Source organism: Trypanosoma theileri (genome assembly GCF_002087225.1).
Source record: "Trypanosoma theileri isolate Edinburgh chromosome Unknown TM35_Tth_2_V1, whole genome shotgun sequence".
NCBI classification, from domain to species: Eukaryota; Euglenozoa; class Kinetoplastea; order Trypanosomatida; family Trypanosomatidae; genus Trypanosoma; species Trypanosoma theileri.
In genome coordinates this window covers 59,062-78,492 of record NW_021639844.1, presented here as the reverse complement: position 1 = coordinate 78,492, position 19,431 = coordinate 59,062, and the positions used below count along the sequence as shown (strand labels likewise).

The 19,431-nt window shown below is 40.0% G+C and overlaps 11 protein-coding genes across 11 annotated transcripts; all 11 read left to right on the top strand.

The window, feature by feature from the left end:
- Positions 1 to 772: 772 nt before the first annotated feature.
- TM35_000021340 (minichromosome maintenance protein 10) lies at positions 773 to 3,073 on the top strand (the record flags this gene model as incomplete). The annotated part of the gene is made up of 1 exon (XM_029021452.1): positions 773 to 3,073. The coding sequence occupies one exon, from the start codon at positions 773 to 775 to the stop codon at positions 3,071 to 3,073; it is 2,301 nt and encodes a 766-aa protein (XP_028886874.1).
- Positions 3,074 to 3,455: 382 nt separating this feature from the next.
- On the top strand, positions 3,456 to 4,061 carry TM35_000021330 (uncharacterized protein; the record flags this gene model as incomplete). The annotated part of the gene is made up of 1 exon (XM_029021451.1): positions 3,456 to 4,061. The coding sequence occupies one exon, from the start codon at positions 3,456 to 3,458 to the stop codon at positions 4,059 to 4,061; it is 606 nt and encodes a 201-aa protein (XP_028886873.1).
- Positions 4,062 to 4,394: 333 nt separating this feature from the next.
- On the top strand, positions 4,395 to 5,039 carry TM35_000021320 (peroxisomal membrane protein 4; the record flags this gene model as incomplete). The annotated part of the gene is made up of 1 exon (XM_029021450.1): positions 4,395 to 5,039. The coding sequence occupies one exon, from the start codon at positions 4,395 to 4,397 to the stop codon at positions 5,037 to 5,039; it is 645 nt and encodes a 214-aa protein (XP_028886872.1).
- A 971-nt stretch (positions 5,040 to 6,010) lies between these two features.
- Positions 6,011 to 7,447, top strand: TM35_000021310 (uncharacterized protein; the record flags this gene model as incomplete). The annotated part of the gene is made up of 1 exon (XM_029021449.1): positions 6,011 to 7,447. The coding sequence occupies one exon, from the start codon at positions 6,011 to 6,013 to the stop codon at positions 7,445 to 7,447; it is 1,437 nt and encodes a 478-aa protein (XP_028886871.1).
- Positions 7,448 to 8,400: 953 nt separating this feature from the next.
- Positions 8,401 to 10,179, top strand: TM35_000021300 (uncharacterized protein; the record flags this gene model as incomplete). The annotated part of the gene is made up of 1 exon (XM_029021448.1): positions 8,401 to 10,179. One exon carries the CDS (start codon positions 8,401 to 8,403, stop codon positions 10,177 to 10,179), a length of 1,779 nt encoding a protein of 592 aa, XP_028886870.1.
- A 1,055-nt stretch (positions 10,180 to 11,234) lies between these two features.
- On the top strand, positions 11,235 to 12,017 carry TM35_000021290 (Mov34/MPN/PAD-1 metallopeptidase; the record flags this gene model as incomplete). The annotated part of the gene is made up of 1 exon (XM_029021447.1): positions 11,235 to 12,017. One exon carries the CDS (start codon positions 11,235 to 11,237, stop codon positions 12,015 to 12,017), a length of 783 nt encoding a protein of 260 aa, XP_028886869.1.
- Positions 12,018 to 12,480: 463 nt separating this feature from the next.
- Positions 12,481 to 14,520, top strand: TM35_000021280 (putative protein kinase; the record flags this gene model as incomplete). The annotated part of the gene is made up of 1 exon (XM_029021446.1): positions 12,481 to 14,520. One exon carries the CDS (start codon positions 12,481 to 12,483, stop codon positions 14,518 to 14,520), a length of 2,040 nt encoding a protein of 679 aa, XP_028886868.1.
- Positions 14,521 to 15,193: 673 nt separating this feature from the next.
- TM35_000021270 (uncharacterized protein) lies at positions 15,194 to 16,042 on the top strand (the record flags this gene model as incomplete). Its single annotated transcript, XM_029021445.1, has 1 exon — positions 15,194 to 16,042. One exon carries the CDS (start codon positions 15,194 to 15,196, stop codon positions 16,040 to 16,042), a length of 849 nt encoding a protein of 282 aa, XP_028886867.1.
- Positions 16,043 to 16,450: 408 nt separating this feature from the next.
- TM35_000021260 (uncharacterized protein) lies at positions 16,451 to 17,455 on the top strand (the record flags this gene model as incomplete). The annotated part of the gene is made up of 1 exon (XM_029021444.1): positions 16,451 to 17,455. One exon carries the CDS (start codon positions 16,451 to 16,453, stop codon positions 17,453 to 17,455), a length of 1,005 nt encoding a protein of 334 aa, XP_028886866.1.
- Positions 17,456 to 17,714: 259 nt separating this feature from the next.
- Positions 17,715 to 18,080, top strand: TM35_000021250 (uncharacterized protein; the record flags this gene model as incomplete). The annotated part of the gene is made up of 1 exon (XM_029021443.1): positions 17,715 to 18,080. One exon carries the CDS (start codon positions 17,715 to 17,717, stop codon positions 18,078 to 18,080), a length of 366 nt encoding a protein of 121 aa, XP_028886865.1.
- Positions 18,081 to 18,524: 444 nt separating this feature from the next.
- TM35_000021240 (phosphatidyltransferase) lies at positions 18,525 to 19,205 on the top strand (the record flags this gene model as incomplete). Its single annotated transcript, XM_029021442.1, has 1 exon — positions 18,525 to 19,205. The coding sequence occupies one exon, from the start codon at positions 18,525 to 18,527 to the stop codon at positions 19,203 to 19,205; it is 681 nt and encodes a 226-aa protein (XP_028886864.1).
- Between the last annotated feature and the right edge of the window lie 226 nt (positions 19,206 to 19,431).

Below are 19,431 nucleotides of genomic sequence, written 5' to 3'. Positions count from 1 at the left end.
AACCACTTTCTTTCTTTATATTTATTTTCTTTCATTTGCAGTATTACACACGTATTATATGTATATATATTTATATTTATATATATATCGGCGTGTGTGCTTTATTTTCTCTTTCTTTTTTCCACACACAGAGTATCTCTCGGTTTTATCATCCTTAACTCCTTTTATCTTTTTTCTTTTTGTTTGCTGCTCTTTACAGCACACTGTGAACTTGTGTGTCTGAAGAGCAGGAGAGAAGCAGAAAAAAAAAAAAAGAGGTTACTGAAAGAATCATTGATGGAGGAAAACAAGGTACGAAAAACAAAAAAGGAGAGGTTGTGATAGGTAAAAAAAAAAAAAAAAAACCGAAAGAACTTCCTAGATGTTATTGGAATTTCAGAATGTACAATGAACTTCTCGTTCTTATTTGAACCTCAGACAATGGATGTATAAATGGTTATATATATATGTATATATATATAATCTAATGATCATGGATTTTTTTGTTCTTACTTTTTCTATTATTATTACCTGGAATGTAAATATTTTATGGAATGAAGTTCATGCAGAAGAACGAAAGAAATAACAAAAAAAAAATTCGCTTTATAGATGTTTAATTTTTTTTTATTTTTGCTCTTTTTACTATATGTGAAAAACACTGTGTTTAGATTTGTTTTTTCAAATGTTTTTTTTTTTTTCTCCATTCTTTTTTATTGGAAGTGTCTCTGTTGGTAAAGGCTATTAAGAAAAAAAAAAAAGGGGGAAAAACAAACCAAACCAATTGACTAAAAAAATGACGGAGTCAGTTAACTGTGTCAATAGCATCAACAACAACAACAACAACAACAACGGCGATGATGATGATGATGATGATGATGATGATGATCTCTTTGCTGTTTTTGATACACCAGGAGCAAAAGAAGAGTCTATCAATTCTCATTCCGCAGCGCTACCACTCTCTGGCAGTTATGAGAACAATAACATAATAGGAGGAAACGTTGAGTCTTTTCAACGTACACAGAGCAGTATTAGTAGTGTTTCCATTACAGAGGTCTTAAACAAGGCTACAACATCAACATCATCAGCAGCAGCATCTATTATGAGTATCGTTCAAGGAACTTCAAACGAGAGTCTTGTAGACGATATTGACACAGTCGGACAACGGCAACATCGTCCCAGAGCGACACTTGTAAAAGAACCTAAAAGTGGAATAAATATTAGTCGACCTACAAAAAGCTGTGAACAACTTCCTGTTATATTAGTTCAACATCCTTTCCGCACGTTTACAGAAGCACGTCGTATCCTTAATGGAGGAGATACACAACAATCACTAATGATTATTGGAGTAGTAACGCGCAAGACAGATCCAAAACAAAAAAATGGAAAACATGCTTATGGGGTTATATCTCTTTGGAATATGCAAGGACCTTTTCCTACACCAATAGAAGAAATGGCTATTTTGTTTGGTGGATCAGCATTTGATGTACACTACACTAAACTTGCAAATGGAGTAGTTCTAGGACTTTCGGGAGTGCAACGAATGGAGAATCGAGGGGGAACATCCTCCTCTACCTCTTCTTCTTATACTTCTACTACTGGAAATTCTAATAATGATAATGGTTCACAAATGTTAAAGGTGGTGACGAGTGAGCAGGTACGTGTACTTGGTTATGCAGCGGATCTTGGAACATGTCAGGGAATTCAACAACGTACAGGTGAACATTGTAATTACATGGTGAACAGTGCGTTATCAAAATACTGTTCTCACCATGCGATGAATCTTCGCCGCGAGGCACGTGGTAATATTTCAGTTAATACAACAACAACAACAACAACAACAACAAAGATGCAAACCCCATGGGGTACCAATCGTTCTTCTTCTTCTTCTGTTAATGCTGCCCTTCCTGCAGGTACAACACGTGTAAATCTTTCATCACTTAATCCTGCTATGCCAACCGCATCAAAAAGTACACTACAAGCCCTAGCGAGGCAACAGCAGGGATTTTTAACGGTAAAGGGATCCTGTGGTCTTCCCACACATTCCCCTTCGGCTTCCGATGTGAGTTCCGCTGGTGGGGCCTACGCGGGTGTAGTGGCCGGCCGGGCATTGCCAGTCACCGGCATTTGTCGAGATACAACGCGGGTGTTTAATACACCAACAGCACTCGGAGTGACCTCGCGAGGTCGGGCGGTGCTGGCCGCCGCAGTAGACCAAGAGGATGCGAAAGAAACCCAACGACTACTACAACGAGCCATGGGAAGAAATGAAACAGGAGTAAAACGAACTCGAAGTGAAAGTGTAAAAAGTACATTAACGTCAGCTATACAAAATAAGTTACCAACAACCACAGCAACCACAGCAAGAACATCATCAAATACTATTTCAAGTACAGAAAAGGAATTGGAGGCTATTCGTGCACAGTATGCTCCTTTAACTAGTGATAGCTCAACAGCCTTTGCACCGATGCGTGGTGGTGGTGGTTTCAATGAAGTTCTTCTTCGCCGTGAAGATTACGCGAATCATGTTGTTACGAAGCGATCAAACGGCACAACAAGTGCTCTCGTCTCTACTGTGGCACGTCAACTTCGAAATGACGGTCTTCTTTCAAAAAGTGGATCAACTCTCACTAATGAAGAACAACAGAGGCAATCTGGTAATGCTCCTCGACCTGTTTCACTGCTTGGAGTAGTGGCTGGATCTATGCAAAGTACAAACGAAGAACTTCGTAAAATAAATGTCAAACAACAATTTGAACAACGTATGGAACGTCGTCTCACACAGGATAAAGCTTTAGAGGCACTTTCAAAGATTACAGAACAAAAAGTAAAATGCGTTTTTTGTCGTCAATGTGATCGTTGGTATATGAAACGTAATGAACGTTGTAAAATGCTTCATCATACCTTGATAGCAGGTGAAACAACTAGACATTTCATTGAATGTGAACATTGTTCTTATAAGACTACTGTGCTTGGTGATGCGCGACCATCAAAGATAATTCCGCGTTGCCCACGTTGCTCTGCTGCCTCTGTGTGGCGGCCAAGTAATGCAGCCCCGGAGTTGGCAGCACCGAAAGAGGTTCCTCCACAGCTGTAAGGTGGAGAGGGAAGATAAAACATTACTAACTTGATAGAGCAGTGCATGCTAAAAATCAAGAGAGAGAGAGAGAGAGAGAGTGTGTGTGTGTGTATGCAAGAGATATAAAGATAGTTGGAAACATTTTGTCCTTGGAAAAAATCTCTTGAGATTGTGTAATAATGATGATCGTTTCTTCTTTTTTTTTTTATTATTTCTTGGTTTGAGCTACACAAACCCATTCATTACATGAGAGTTATTTCCATAGGGTTTGTTGACGATTGAGTAAAAAAGGAACCTTGTTGCTAAATTTGTTTTTTTTTTTTTTATTTTTATTTTCGTTTCTATTGTTGTTATTCTTACATTATTAGAGCGGAAACGAAGCGTAATAATTCATTTAAAAATGGATGAAGCATTTTACCATTGTGTTACTATTCGTTGTGGAGAATTATTATGTTGCACGACGCTTGGTACACTTCGTAAGCAGCAGAAGAGTAAACTTGTATCCCTATTTAGTGACGATTTCCCACTCTACGATGATACTTCAGATATTCATTTAATGCCGCTTAAGTATGGTGTGAGTGGAGAGGCATTTTCTACAGTTGTAGATTTTCTTCGTTGTGGTGAGTGGCCGCCGATCTTGCAGCAATCACTCTATCAAGACATCTTAACATGCATAGAGCGGCTTGAACTTTCTGTTCTCCCACCACCTTCGCCTAATTTTAACGCCGTTGATCGAAAGTATAGTTGTATGGAGGTTGTAATACCAGGAGAAGGAAAAGGTGTAGGAACTACATCTTGTATAGATGTTTGCGCAGGGTTAGGCATGCGAGGATATCGTGTGCGGAAACAGTTGCAAGGGAGAATACTAGATCCACATAAAGGTACCGAACGATATGATGGAGGAACTGTGACGTTATTAATGGAACGTCAGCTTCCAGTTGCACCGCGCCTTGAAGCGTTATCTTCACGTTCCACGTGGGTTAATGTACTCACACATGCTATGTGATATGAAGTTTTGAGTTTGGGATGTTTTTTTCTTTTCTTTTTTTGAACTTTATCACTTTGAGGAAACTAAAAGTGAATTTTCAATCCCATCCCTCTCTTTTTGTTTTTTATCGTTTGTTTTATTTCCATTTATCGTTTCTTACAAAGTAGTGTACACATACGTACACACACATTTATATATTCTCTCTTTCTATGTTGACTAGGTATTCTACCTCTATCCCTATATCTATAGTCATTCTTGGTGGTTCCCTACATCCATAAGGAGTCTATTTACTCTTTCTTTCTCTCTCTTTATTTCTTTTTCTTTCTCTTTCTCTTTGTTAGTGTGTGAGAAATGAGCTCCACCTCGCCTGCTGCCCCTCCGCCCGCTGCGGCCCTGCGGCTTGTGGACGACATGATCCGCTCCGGCCGCTACAAGTTGCTGCTGGACGCCGTGAAGGGATTCCGCAACGGTTTTGTCTACGGCGCCCGCATTCGGGCCCCGCACGCGCTGGTGTTAAATATCGTCTGGACGCACGCCCCGCTCGCCGTCATTCTCCGCCGCGTCTTCACCGCCACCCGCCGCCACGCCGTTGCGCTCGGGGCGACGGGCCTCACCGTCTCGCTGCTCCGCGGGCTCCTCGCGCGGCTCGAGGGCGGCCAGCGGGTGTGGCACTCCGCCCTCGCCGGCTTTATTGTCGGCTGCGCCTTCTGGGGCGAACAGACACCCGTCGCTGTGCAGATGGCACTCTACATTCTCTCACGCATTATAAGCGCTGGCGTGTGCATCCTCGCTGAAAGGCACAACATTAAGTTAACACCAACCGCATTTCGCTTATGCTCCGGGGTACTCTGGATGATCGTCATGCCATTGTTCTTCTTTCATGGAGAGGCGTTGCAACCGTCTATGCGAACTTCCATGAAGTATATTTATCAGGATAATGAAAAATACACAAGCTGGTATGATCTCATCTGCGTCAACAGTGAGACATCTTTTTGATACAATGGAGAAGTTTCCATTATCTAGGTGGGAAAAAAAAAACAGTGACTGATAGTGGCAGTGGGTAGTATAGTGGTAGTCAGGGTTGAAGGAGGAGGTGATGCTGGTGGTGTGGGACGAACCAATATATGAGCAAGAACAACAAAAGAAAAGTAGGACAACCTGAAGATATTTATATACATATATACAGAGGTAGAGCCATACAATGTACACGTCTCGAACGAACAATTTGAAAGAGAAAGAGAGAGAGAGAGAGAGACTGTGTGTGTGCGTATGTGGGAGAGTGAAAACAAGAGATCTAAAGGTCTATAGCGAACAAAAAAAAAAAAAAAAGAGAAAAGAGACGAGATTCTACATGAGTTCCCGTCTTTTATTTGTTCTACGTTTCTTTTTAATTCCTTTGCTTAGACTGCCACAAAAAGTCGTTTTTTGTTTTTCCTGTCTTAGGTTTTTTATTCATCCTTTTTGGGAACATCGAATTTTTGTTATTTCTACTTCAAAAAAAAAAAATGAATGATAACTGTTATTGTGTACTAATTCCATTTGTTTCCCTAGAAGTTTATACTTGTATATATATATGACTCTCGTTTATTTTTTATTTTCTTCTTTGAATTTGTATTTTTATTTCTTTCTTTCTGTGATTATATGCCTTGACTCATTTTGTGATGATGATTGGTAGTTAAACAACACACCAGGTGCGTACTTTTTATCAAAGAAGGAACAAAAGAGAAGGTGTGTGTGTTTGTGTGTACAGAATAGAGTGAAGGAAGGAATTAAAAACTAAGAAAAAACGAAAAAACAAACAAACACACCACCCATAGGTTCATCAAGAAGAATATTAGCTAGAAAGTCAAGAGGAAAAGAAAAGAAAAGAAAAGAAAACATACACACATATATACATTTATATATACAAATAGAAAGAAAAGCGGGAACGCTAATATTAACGAGTCGATTCTTATTCGACAGAATACATGGTGATGCCCAACAGTTTTAGGGAAATTGCAAAATTAGAAACGGAGAAACTCCGTCAGACGCTGGTAGCCAGCGGAAACACCGGTAACAGTACTTTAGAGGCACATATGAATCTTGCTGAGGCAGAAATGCAGGCATTATCAAAGCAACAAAACTTTCTTGAGCGTATGGTGTCATTATCAGATGAGGAACGCCATGCAGCAGCTGTTCAGAGACGACAAACTGCTTTAAATCGTCGTGAAATGTTGCTTAACCAACTTCAACAATTTCGTTGTAGTGAAGGTGGTAGTAGTGGTATTAAAAATGGTGAAAATATTGATGTGTCCACATTAATTCCTGTGAGTGATTGTATAAGGCGGTGGGCTGCGGTTTACAGTCAGTTGGCATTACAACGAGAGCGACTATCGCATGTGCTATCATGTTCTCCATCTATGCTTCAAGATACTGTTGTGTTTGAAATATGTAACTCATGGGCTCCTTTTAATACAGCTATGAATCATTCTATTTCCATTTTAGAAAAGGTGGAACGTACAGGAAGTGTAATGTTATCTACTCGTGTATTACGTGGACAATATGAACAAGTGGTAAAAATGCAGTTGCAAGCTATTTCACTTCTTAATCGTGAACGTCATCGTCGACATTTATTATGTGAAAATACTGCAGATCTTTTTAAAGATCAGCAAAAGTTGCTTGTGTGGTGTCGGGAACAGCAGGAAACACTTGAGAAACTGGAAGTACTGACAGATATACGTGAATTTTGTGCGTCTTTTGTCTCTAATGTGGCGGTGATGGATACGAATTTCCTTGTGTTGCTTGAACGTAGCGAAACATTGATGGACAACAGTGCGGTACGTGAGGCGTTGGTTGAAGTGAATCGCGCGTGGATGCAACTCGCTGTTGCCGCGTATGAGAAGATGTGCCGTGGTGTACGTGAGGATCATGTGCGGTCTGGTGTAGAGGTGGCCTGCGGATGGTGGCTGAATACATTTGAACCACATTTACGGCGAGTACTTGTAGAGGCACGTGATATTTCAAACCATCCAGACATGTCGCATGAGCCACTGTTGGTGGCAATTCGCGAACGCAGTGGAATGTTACTACGTGGATTGAGTGGCCCCCGCACGATTGTACGGCACATCTCAGACTTCACTGTACGCATGGGGTGTATGGCCCCGCATGAGAAGGCCCTGCGGGAGGTGTTGTTGGCCCGCTTCTCACTGCTGGCGCAGACGTTGATTGGGGATGCGAAGTACCCTGGGCAGCGGGAGTACATGGATCGGCTCTGTGAGTTGTCCGAGTGGCTGGATGCCCATGCGGCCAGCGGGGCTTATATGCAACTGCTGCAGCGGGTGGATTATTTGCGGGATTTGGCAAGAGAGCAGCTGAATTTACTTCAACGTGAAACGGATTCAGCCTCACTACAATTACTGGCGTGAATGGGGGGAAAAGTGAAAGTGAAAAAAAGAAAAGAAAAGAAAAAAAAAATGAGTGAAATAAATACTCACGTGTTTTTTTTTTTTTTTCTAGAAAGAAAGAAAGAAAAAATCCTTTATGTTGTTTCGGATGCTGTTATTTTCTCTTACCTTTTCATTTCTTTCATTGTGATTGATTATTTTGCTTCTTTTCCAAGAAGAGGTGTTTTTTTTTTTGTTTCTTCTCGTTTCTTGTTGTTTCACCATTCTTTCCGTTTTATCGTTTTGTTATTTTTTATTTCATTTTGTTTGATTTCTTTCCTCTCAATTGTTAAACATGTGGAATTGAGTTTCTTTTTTTTTTTTTTCAAACTCTCTTGCTTCTTTTCTTCTTATTTGAATTTTCTTTTCAAGGCCCCACAATCTCTAAGAAGACCCCATTTAAAGGATTAAATATATTTATATTCTCTCTTTGAAGAAATAAAAAAAAGGGTCTTTACAAAGAATTAAGAGAGATAGATTTAAAAAAAAAAAAGAGGAGAAAAAGATCTATTAGGGGCTTTTGGTGAAGCTTTAAATATACCCAACAAAAAACAAGTGTATTACAGAGAACAACAAGTAGAGAAAGAGAAAACGCCAAGAGAAGCATAAGGTAGAGAGAAAAAAAAAGAGAAAGCAAGAGGTAATAAAGTAGAGAGAACAAAGACAAAAAAAAAAAGAAAAACAGGAAAACGAAAGGAAAGGTGAAAACGAAAGAACAAGAAGAAAAATCGAAAAGAAGAAAAGAATAAACGTTTGATCTTGATTTATCGTTATCAATAACGATAGAGGATAAGAAGAAGAAGTTTGTCGACATTTTGTCTTTGTTTTAATTTTTTTTTTAGTTTCATCATCTTGCCATTGTTATTACTATATATTTTTTATTTATTATTACTATTACTACTACTACCACAAACTGCTTCCAACCTTAGAGAGATATGGAGTGTGTGGAAAGTCTGGAGATTCTTTCTGAGAACAGTGCCCGGTTTCGCTACCGCTGCCCTGTGAGTACAGTTCGAGAAATGACACCGGAGAGATCACACTATAGTCCAAAATTTGGTATTGGGGGTCATATTTGGCGTTTACATCTACAGCAGCGACGGGCTGTGCAGGGAGATGAGATGTTCCTTTCTCTACATCTTCAAAGTTGTACGAATGCAGCTGTAGTTGCACAGTTTAAACTAACTCTAATGTGTTATGAAGATTTACAATTATCAAAGAGTCATACATTTCGTTGTTCGTTTAATAAATCCGGTAGTGCATGGGGAATGAATTATTTTATTCCTTTACAACGTTTACTTCAACCAGATGCTGAGTTTGCATTTGTGGAAGAAAGTTCTGGAATGCGTTGTATTGATATTGAGATTTTATTAAAAATATTAGAAACTACAGTTACACATGAGAAAAGTATTTCACGTAGGGCCTCCGCCTCACCTCCTGCAGTGGTAAATCGCCATCATAATGAATCTGTTCGTGGATCTACTCGAATGCAACCACCGCAAGATCAAATAAATGGTAGTGCCTCACGTTCTATTTCTACAGGTAGACGTCTTGTACTTGCACCTACTAAAAGTCCTAGTAATCCAGGTATACAACAAACTGTACGAGCTTCTCTTTTATATCCTTTTGAACATCTTGAGGCTCTTGCAGATATGACCTTTGATGTACAAGGTGTACGAATTAAAGCGCATAGATGTGTGGTGGTGGCTCGTATGCGTCCATTATTACCAGAGGCTATGCTTCCACTTCAACCAGGATGTATTGTAGCGATAGCCGTTTCTGTAGATGTTTTTTCTACGTTTCTACGATATGTTTACACAGAAGAATATCCGGAACAAGGAATATTACCACCTGAGGCATTATTAGATCTTTACTTACTTTCTAGTGCATGTGAGTTTTATGACTTATGTGGTATGTGTTTAAAATATGTGCGACCACTTCTTTCATATGAAAATATTCTTCCTATTGTATTGACACGATACAACGCTGGTGATGAGGTACTTAACGCTATGTATCTTCGTGCTCTTTTAGATAATTATGATTACCTTATTCAAGATCCAAAATTTGAAGAAATTCCTGGTCATTTATTCCGTCGCCTTTCTCTTATTTTACGTGATAAGGAACCTGTACCACAGGTGGAAATTCCTGTTGCCAAGAATACACTTGGTAAACAAATTGCATGGTTGGCAGAATCAGGTGAATACAGTGATATGGATCTTATCGTAGGCCCAAAACAATTGGTAATAAAAGCACACCGTTACATATTGGCTTCACGTTGTGTTCTTTTTTCACAAGCAATGAATCCACGGTCAACAGTGGCATTACCGCCCTTTACTTCCCCTGAATTTGATTTTTCACAACGGTCATGGCAAAAACTTTTAATTGGTATTTACCGTCATCACCTTGACATTTATCGAGATTTTTCCGCAGAAGATGTGGCAATTGTATTTAAAATGCACACTGTGTTTGGTATGGATGGACAACTTAGAAAAGAGGCTGATGATGCATTTAATTACCAGAATGCTTTACGTCTGCTTATATATGCAGTGAAACATCACGTATTAGAACTTCATGAACGTGCCATCAATTACGTTGCGAGTAATTTTAGTGTGCTTATATCTGAAGATCCTCAGGCGTGGGAGATCATTGGTGAATTGCCGCAGCATGCGGTGGTGGCTCTCTTCCGTACAGTGGTTGAGAATCAGACCCGAGTATAGAGATAAAGAGTGAAAGAAAAAAAAAAGAATGAGAATAATAGAAAAAGTGAAAAAAAGAGAAAGAGTAGAGTAAATAAAGCAAATCTATTTATAGATTTGGATAGATGGAGAGAGAGGGAGTGGGAGAGAGAGGATGCGTTTGTGTCTCTATGTGAGTGTATCTCCCTTTCTTTCTCTCTCTCTCTGTGAATCTGTGGTGTGTGGGAAAAGGAGAGAGATTACAGATACAAGAGAGAGGAGTATGTGTAATGTAATAATCTCTTGGTTATTGGGAGTTGTGACTTGGAGCCGGTGGTTGTGTTGGGGAAGTTTAAAAAAACAAAAAAAAAAAAAAACGATGCCACAAGCAGAAGATTCTGTTTTTTTTTTGACATCTTTTTTTTTGGCATTTTCTCTCTTTCGTACTTATTTACTGTGTTTCTCTTTTTTTTTTGTTTTGGGGTAATCATCACCTGCATTTTTATACACATGTAGGTGAAGAAACTTGACGGTTTCATCATAATTTTACGTGATGAACTAGATGCCCCTGTTCATTGTTGTGTTTAATCCAGTGGAAATAAGAAGTATTACGTCTGGTTTGTACAAGTACGTAATATATTTCTGTGGTGTTTTTTTCTTTGTCTCTATCTGTGGATGACATATAATAATAATAATTTTTTTTTTTTTTTAATATTTGACAATGTCCTTGTTTCTAGATGGGTGTGTTATGGTTGGAATAATCAAAATGCTTTTTTTTTTTGTTGCTCTCCCTCTCTCTCTCTCTATATATATATATATATATATATATATATATATATAATAGTATAGGTACAAGAGAAAATAATAATAAAAATAAGAACAAAAGAAAAAAAAAACAAGTATTTCCTCTATTTATAGAGTAAGATATTGCTTGTAGTTGAAACAAGTTATAGTGGTATCTTTTTTTAGTAGTAGTTCTCGTGGTAGATACTCTTTTTTTTTTTTTTTTTTGTATCTCCCCCTTTCCCTCTTCTTCTTCTTCTTCTCCGGATTGTCTCTTGTAGTGAAGGAGAACGTCGGTGGGCGGAAAAGAGGCGATGACTGACAAGACCGCCGTGTTGGATCGCGTCTATCTCGCGGAGAGTGTTGTGCAGGCCTGTCTGGCCCACGCCCTCACGACGGAGCAGGAGGAGGTGATGGGGGTTCTCCTCGGCGACATTCAGCCCTCCTCCTCTCCGGCGGGCGGGGCGGGCCGCAAGTGGGCGCACGTGTGGGGGGCCGCCGTCGTGCAGCGCAGCGTGCGGCGAAAAGACCGCGTCGAAATCGCCCCGACGGAACTCGCGGCGGTCGCGGCGGAGGCGGAGCGGCGGGGCGGGTGTGTCGTCGGCTGGTACCACAGCCACCCCCGCATCACCCCGTACCCCTCGCACGTCGATCTCCGCTCGCAGCGCGACTACCAACAACTCGAGAGCGGCTGGGTCGGCCTCATCTTCAGCGTCTTCTACACAGACACCTCGCAGAAGAGCGCCGTCTCCATTCATTGCTTTCAAACAGGAGCGGGCGACTCACACATTATGGTGGACTTTGAAATTGTGCCACGCCTCGACAAATTGTCACCGTCCTCGCTCTCTCGGGATCTAACTCATGAAATGTTGCAAGTATTCGCTACAGAAATAGAAGAAGCTGTTGAACTCGTGCGAAAACGCACCGGCGGGGCGGTGGACGCCGTATCCGCTGCACGTGCACTGCAGGAAGTTCAGCTCTATACAATGGAAAAACTCATTGCTGAGCCCGCACTCCTCCATCTGCAGGCCTCTATTGCATATTTAGAGAAAAAGGTGAAGCATCTTGAAGGGAAACTTCAGAACGCGCAACGCTGATGTGCTCGTTTTTTTTTTTTTTTTCTTGTAATTGGTTCGCTTGTATTCTTTGCTTTTAATTACTATAACCGTGTATGCTTGTTCGCTTTGTGTGCACGTTTTTGCCAATTTTTTTTTTTCTCTCTCTCTCTCTCTCTCTCTCCCTCTCTTTGTTTCTGTCTCTCTGTGTGTGTATATTTGTTTTATTTTAGGGATTCATTCCTTGTTTTTACTTTCATTGGAGTAGAGTTCTAGAACTCTGATTGCGTACTCCTTCATCTGCTGATTGAGCTCTCATGTACTTGTACTTTTTTTTTTTCTCTTTTTTTTCGTTTTGGTCTGTTTCTTTCCTAATGACTGTTTTGATATGTATATTTATATATGTATTTGCTTCTTCCTGTTGTTCACATTCTTTCTGTTGTTTTATATATATAAAAGTGAGTGTGTAGTAGAAAGGTGCTGTATTCTGTAGCAAATCGCCGAAATGCACTCCACAAGGTCTGAGAGTCATTGGCTATACGACTGGCAGAAGAGTGGTAATAACTGCAGCTACAACGATGGAAGCACCTTAAACACTCTTAGTGATCCTTATACTAGCATTTATAATATGCATGAGGTGCAGCAAACTCATTGTTGTTATTCTTCTTCTTATTCTTCACCACCACCACCACCGGTAGATCAACGTGAAAAATTAGAAGCAACAACAACAACAACATCAACACCAACTTCAAAGGGAAGCGAAACAGTAAAGATGAATAACGAAACTTATTTTTTGACCAATTTTCACTATCCAAAGTTTACCGAATATGAAACTGGAAAGAAACGTATGTGGTCTTTAGATGATTTTGATATTGCACGTAAACTAGATGAAGGACGTTTTGGTAAAATTTATCTTGCACGTGAGAAGAGTACAAAGTGTGCGGTAGTGCTTAAATGTCTTTCAAAGAATATGATACGTTATCATAATCTTTTTCATCAGTTAAGACGTGAGATAGAATTACAGGAATATTCAGGACGTTACCATCCTCATATTCTCCGACTTTTTGCATACTTCTGGGATGATATGAATATTTTTTTAGTTTTGGAGTACGCTGAAGGAGGAAATTTACAGATGCTTTTAGAAAGTCGAGAAAATCAGCGACTCTTAGAAGATGAGGTACGTGTTATTTTGCGACCACTCCTCTTAGCATTAACATTCTTGCATGAAAGAGATATTATTCATCGAGATGTAAAACCAGAAAATATATTATTTAAATCGAAAGAAGTAAAATTAGCAGATTTTTCATGGGCTGTACGTCTTAACCAGGGAGATATACGCTATAGTAGACGATATACATTATGTGGAACTTTAGATTATCTTTCACCAGAACTTATTTCAAGACGTGGTTGTACCACAAAGGCAGATGTGTGGTCTGTTGGTGTACTGGCATACCGTATGTTGTGTGGTCAAGCACCATTTGAACACCAATCTGCAGGGGAAACATGTAGTCGTATTACAAGAGGTAATATATACTATCCGGAATATCTCTCTATAGAAGCACGTGAGTTTATTGCTGCACTTCTATGTGTGAATGAGTCTAAACGAATTTCATGCATGGAGGCTTTACAGCACCCATTTATTCGAAATGAGAGATCTAATTCACGTCCAAATGGAATGGATACAGTTCTTCCAAGTCCAGTAAGTGTGGACTGTTCAGCTACACCCTTACATTGGGAAACCGCATTCACAGAATTTCCAGTACCTAGTCCTGAAGTATTTCAACAACAACAACAACAACATCAACAACAACAGTACGAACAAAAACAGTACAATCGAGGAAGAGAAGAAGAAGAAGAAGAAGAAGAAAAAGAAAGATATTATGAGCATGAATATAGGCATGATCTTGAAAATAATCAAGATCATCAGGAAACGCAAAATAGTTTCTTAAATTTAACTCTTGGACGAACTCCTACTGCTGTCTCTACTGGGAATAAAGTAACATCAGCAGCTCGAAGTGCTTCTGTTTCTGGTGCTAGCTTTGTTACAGTTAGTTCATCACATTCAACAGATTATATTCCAAATTTACGAAGTATGAGTATCCCTAGTATTTTATCTGTTTCACAGAGTGATTGGATTCCTTCAGTTGTTTCTACTACTGCTATTTCTACTACTAATACTACTATTAATAATGCTGCTACTCTTGTCGCTGGGGTGACTTCGAAGAGTGGTTCTGAAGATGTAGGAACATCTACTCAAGGGGCAAGTTATAGTCGACCTCATTTGCATTGTAGTGGAAGCGATAGAAGCGGAACTACATTTACACAACATGGGACACTTTTAGCTCCTTCATCTCCCACGTCGCTTTATGTTGTTCCTCACTATACCGGAGCTGGTGGCATTTACACCGTATCTCGAGAAGAGGAAGAAGAAGAAGAAGTAGAAAATAACTGCGTTGTTCGACTGCGTTTCGATGATAGTATTACATCTCTTTCACAGCTCACAAATGCATCAGAAAGTACACTATATGATCAAATAAATGAATAATTAAGGATAATATGTTGTGAATCGGTTTTTGTAACTGCCAAATATCATTTTTAATTATTGTTGTTTTTTAGATGATTATTACTCTTTCTTGGGGTGATCATTTTTTTTTTTTCTTCTTCTTCTTTGTTTTATTTCTCTTACTATTATGAAGAAGACTATGGAACAGAAAGGAATACGATACATACATAGCTCTGTTGCTATTATTTTCCCTGTTTTTTTTTTATATATATATATATATATACACACATGGCCATTGTAAGATATGATCACCATCCATGTGATTTTTTTTTTTTCTTTTTGTAGAAGCATTATCACTTTTCATAGATAGAATTGAAAGAAAACCAAATAGATCTTAATGTAGAATAACCATTTCTTTATTGATGTGGTATGGATGAGATAAACTCTTTTTTTTTCTTCTTTTTTATTATTTTATTATTAAAAAAAAAAAAAAGCATAATGACCTTTCTCTCCTTAACGTTCTCCTTGACGTTTTCCTTATGCTGATTCTCTCTTTCTCTCTCTCTCTCTCTCTGCGTGTGTGTGTATATATTGATTACTACTATTCTCCTTCTTCTTCTTTTATGGTTGTCTTTTGGATTACACATCATTTTGTTTTTTTTTCTTTCTTTCTTTCTTTCTTTTTCCCCCATTGTTTAGTGTGTTGTTGCCGTCCATGCCGCTTGACCTTGTTGGGCGGCTGCACCGCACGGTGTACATTGACGGCTGCCCGGCGGCGGTGCGGGACGATCTCCTGCGGCTCCTCGTGGCGAAGTGCGGGGCGATTGACGGCTGGGACGTGGCCGGCGAGCGGCTCGTGGTGGTCTTCCGCAGCGTGAACAGCATCAGCACCGCCGTGAGCTTCAGCGGCACCGCCTTTGGCGATCTCACCGCCCGCCTGCTGCTGTGGGTCGCCACCGACACCCCGCCCGCCGGCGTCGCGCAGCAGTTGGCGATCACCGCCAGCGGAATGGCCGCCGACTCATCCATCGCCACCACTGGCCCAGCAGCAGCGGGGGGCGGAGGAACAGCACGCACCGCGGAGGAGATGAGAGCGGCGAGGGAGGCGCGAGAGAAACGACTGGCGGCTATTCGATCGGAATTGGCAACCGATATTGAGGAGGCAGAATCAGCGGAGAGTTATGAGGTAAAGCGGCGGGATCTCTGTGTTAGGCAGATGAAAGCACTTTGCACACTTACCGCTCATGCACTAGAGAAGGCGGAGAAATCTCTTGAGGAGTCTACTATACATCTGCATGCCTCTCAGCAGCTGCTGGAGGATCTGCGCAAAGGGAAACATCAGTCATCAGGGAAAACTCCTACAGAGCAGATGCAAACTACTACAACCATTACATTAGATTCAACAACGTCAAATTTATCACAGCCTGAAACCATATCAGGGAATACAGAACCTGAACGGCCTTCTGTATTGGGCGAGCGTGTAGATGTGGCCCAACGTGTTGAGGAAATGGTAGCTGCTGCAGAGGATATTGGAAAAAGACACAATCGTTCTCGAAAAAATTGACCTTTTTCACTTTTCCAGAGAGTTTGGTTTTCTTTTTTGTCTTTGGATTATATGATAACTACGAGGAATAGATATTGTTTGCAATGATTCACAGAATGAATCCTGCTGTGTAGGTATATGTTTTTCTTTTCTATTTATCTGTAATGTGAACCTTATACTACTACTATTAATAATACCATTACTATTATTATTTATTATTATTTATTACTAAGGCTGATTAGTGTAATTCATGTCTTGTAGGGGGTTTTCCCTTACTTTTGCTCTTGTTACCAGGTCACTTTTTCTCTCCATTGGAATGTTTCAATTCTCTGTAGCAGAAGGGTTAAGTACCTCCTCAGATACATACATACACACATTCCCTTCCCAACATATATATATATATATATATATATATATATCCTCTAAATAATGTGGAATCGTTCACGTCAACTCTCTTTAGTATGTCCATTGAATTTTAGCGTTTTGCGCTGCAGCATGCGACGAAAGATTATTTCTGCTGTTTCTACTACTACTACTACTACTCCTAGTAGTGAGATGGCAACATCATATCCTTCTTCAAGAGTAGGGATAAATATGTACGGTGCAAAGGGCTATGACTTTGTAGATGCATTCTATGCTATGGGACCAAATGCTGCACTTGGTAGATTAAAAGCAAATCTTAGTTTATATGGTATTTTGGGTTTTACTGCTCTCACTGTTGTTGTGTACTTTTTCACAACACGTAGCTACACACTTTCAACATGTCCATATCCTGTAAGTGATGCTCGTTATCAAGTGTTTTCCAGTAACTATGCGGTCCTTAGAAACCGATGGAATGGTAAAGAACGAGTGGTGGAAGTATTTAATAATGATGGTGATTCAGCAATTGTAACAAAACGTATTAGTGTTAATTGGCTTATTTATAGTGTACGTTTGTACTTGCATGCCACTGAATCTATTGTAGTTGTAGATGTTGGGCCAGAACTTTCGATAAACCGCTTCGTAACGGGAGAAAATCGTTGGCTTAGTTCTACTTCTACTACTACTAATTTTCCTTCTCAATCAGGAACGTCAAAAAAAGAAGAAAATGGCTCCGATATGCAAATTGTGTTCCATACTACGATTAGACCTCTCGCTGTGCGCAACAGCTACCAAAAAGGCACTCTACCAATTTATGAACGAACACTGGAGTCAGTAGTACGTGAGTTATTAACAGAACATTATCGAAAAACTATCTTATTACAGGCAGAACCAGGTCTTTCCTCTACTGTTACGGAAGAATTGTTGCAAAATGGGCAGCTTAAAGGGAAAAACTTGAGTGGGATGAAAGTAATTGGAAATCCTGATGAATTTGCAGATGAGGTGCAACAGCGGGTTCAAAAGAAGATGGGAGATCAAGTGATACTACTTCAGTGTAGCATGACTGTTCTCTGATTTGACAGGATGTATACATATATATCGGTGTACCTGTACTTGAATATACATATATATTATTTTTTTTTCTATGATGACAGTCACAACATGCACCTTCCTATATATATATATATATATATTTTTACTTGTATTTTTCAATTTTTTTTTTCTTTTTTTTTTCGTTTCTTCTTTAAATCGCTTCACATGTTCTCTCTCTCTCTTTTTTTTTTTTATTTTATTTCTACTGTTCTTTCTTATTTGATTATGTTATTATTAGAAGATGTGGCGGACGGCCGTGCTGTACATTTCCCGTAGTACGGCGTTGCAAGTCTCCAAGAAAAATCTTCGACTCAAATGCAGCACTTGTCGACGACTGCTGCCGGCGGCGCATTTTAACAAAACAACGGCGCCATCACATTCACTTGTGTGTGTGGATTGCAAACGTCTCTGTGTTCTCTGCGGCCTGCACCTCACACTCGATCACTTTACGGACGCCAGCGCGGAGTTGTGTGATCGTTGTTTGGCGAAGCGGCACGTGGCGCGTGAAAATGTGTACTTCCGCTACCCCGTGCTGAAGTACCGTTCCTGTCCGTTCAGCGTGGATCAAATGCGGGATGAGATTCGCCGCGAGGGCCCCAGCAAGTAAACGAAAAGGAAGGAAGGAAGAAGAATGAAAAAAAAAGGCACCATTACAACAGTTTCCTGCGGGAGGTGGAATGAGCTGAAGGGGTTTTTGTTTAAGCTGAAGGAGAAAAAAAAAAGAAAAAGAAGAACATCAACAACAACAAGAAGAAGACATGTTAACAGCTTCTTTTTATTTTGACATCACTTTGAGTGATATTAGCGTTCTCCTTTATTATTTGCTCTTCTTTTTTTTTTTTTTTTTTTTTTTTTTCTGTTGCCAGGACTCTGTTTCCCATTTTTATATACATTTATTTATTTTTCGGTGAATACAGGTGGTTTATTTTATTTTTTATGAAGTCTCCTTGTTCAGTTTCCATATATATCTCTTCCGTATTTTTTTTTTTTTTTTTTCTTTTCCCCCCTTTCTTCTTCCACTTCTTCTTCTTGATGGAGTTCACTCAAATAAATGTCCGGCAGTATGCGTCCCGTGCGGCCGGTGGATATTTACCTCTTCTACCCAAATCTCATTGGCTATGGTCGTGTGTTGTTAACACTTCTCTCCTTCTGCGTGCTGGACGCCTATCCTGTTGTTTTTCTCGTCTCTTACGCCTTGGCTTTTGTGCTCGATGCGGCGGACGGTATTGTTGCGCGGGCCTTTGGGCAGTGTTCGCACTTTGGGGCCATCTTCGACATGTGGACGGACCGCGCGGCCACTGCTGGGCTGCTGGTGGTGTTGAGCCACACCGCACAGAAGGGGATGCCGGCGTGCTTTACTACACTCTGCGCGGTGCTGGTCTTTCTCGACATCGCCTCGCACTTCTGTCGCACCTACATAACGCTCTTTATGCGGAAAAGTACACATAAGGATGTCTCGGAAAGTATTTTTTCTCTTTTACGATTATACTACTCGAATCGTAAGGTGATGGGGGCATTTTGTATTGGGCAGGAGTTCTCCTATCTGCTCTTCTACGTCTACTGTGTATATGGGAATATGTGGTGGACACAGCCCATTGTCATTCCACTCCTCATCATCACAACAGTGCTGAACTTTTTAAAACAGGTAGTGAATGTACAGCAGCTGCTGGATGGGATGTACCACCTCGCCGTAAAGGATGCGGAAGAGCGGGAAGAAGGGAAAGGAAAGTAAAAGAAGGTGAGAAAGGACAACAACAACAACAAAAAGAAAAAAAAAAAACGAAAAAAAAAAAGTAACCATGTCAATCAAAAAAAAAAGAACAAAAAGAGAGAATGGTATGTAATGGTGAGAAAGAGGTATTCTTATAGAATGTCGAAGAAAAAAAAAAAAAAAAAGCGATAGATGGAAGTGGTATAGCGCTAAATTGCAATAGCAAAATAATTTTTTTTTTTCTTTC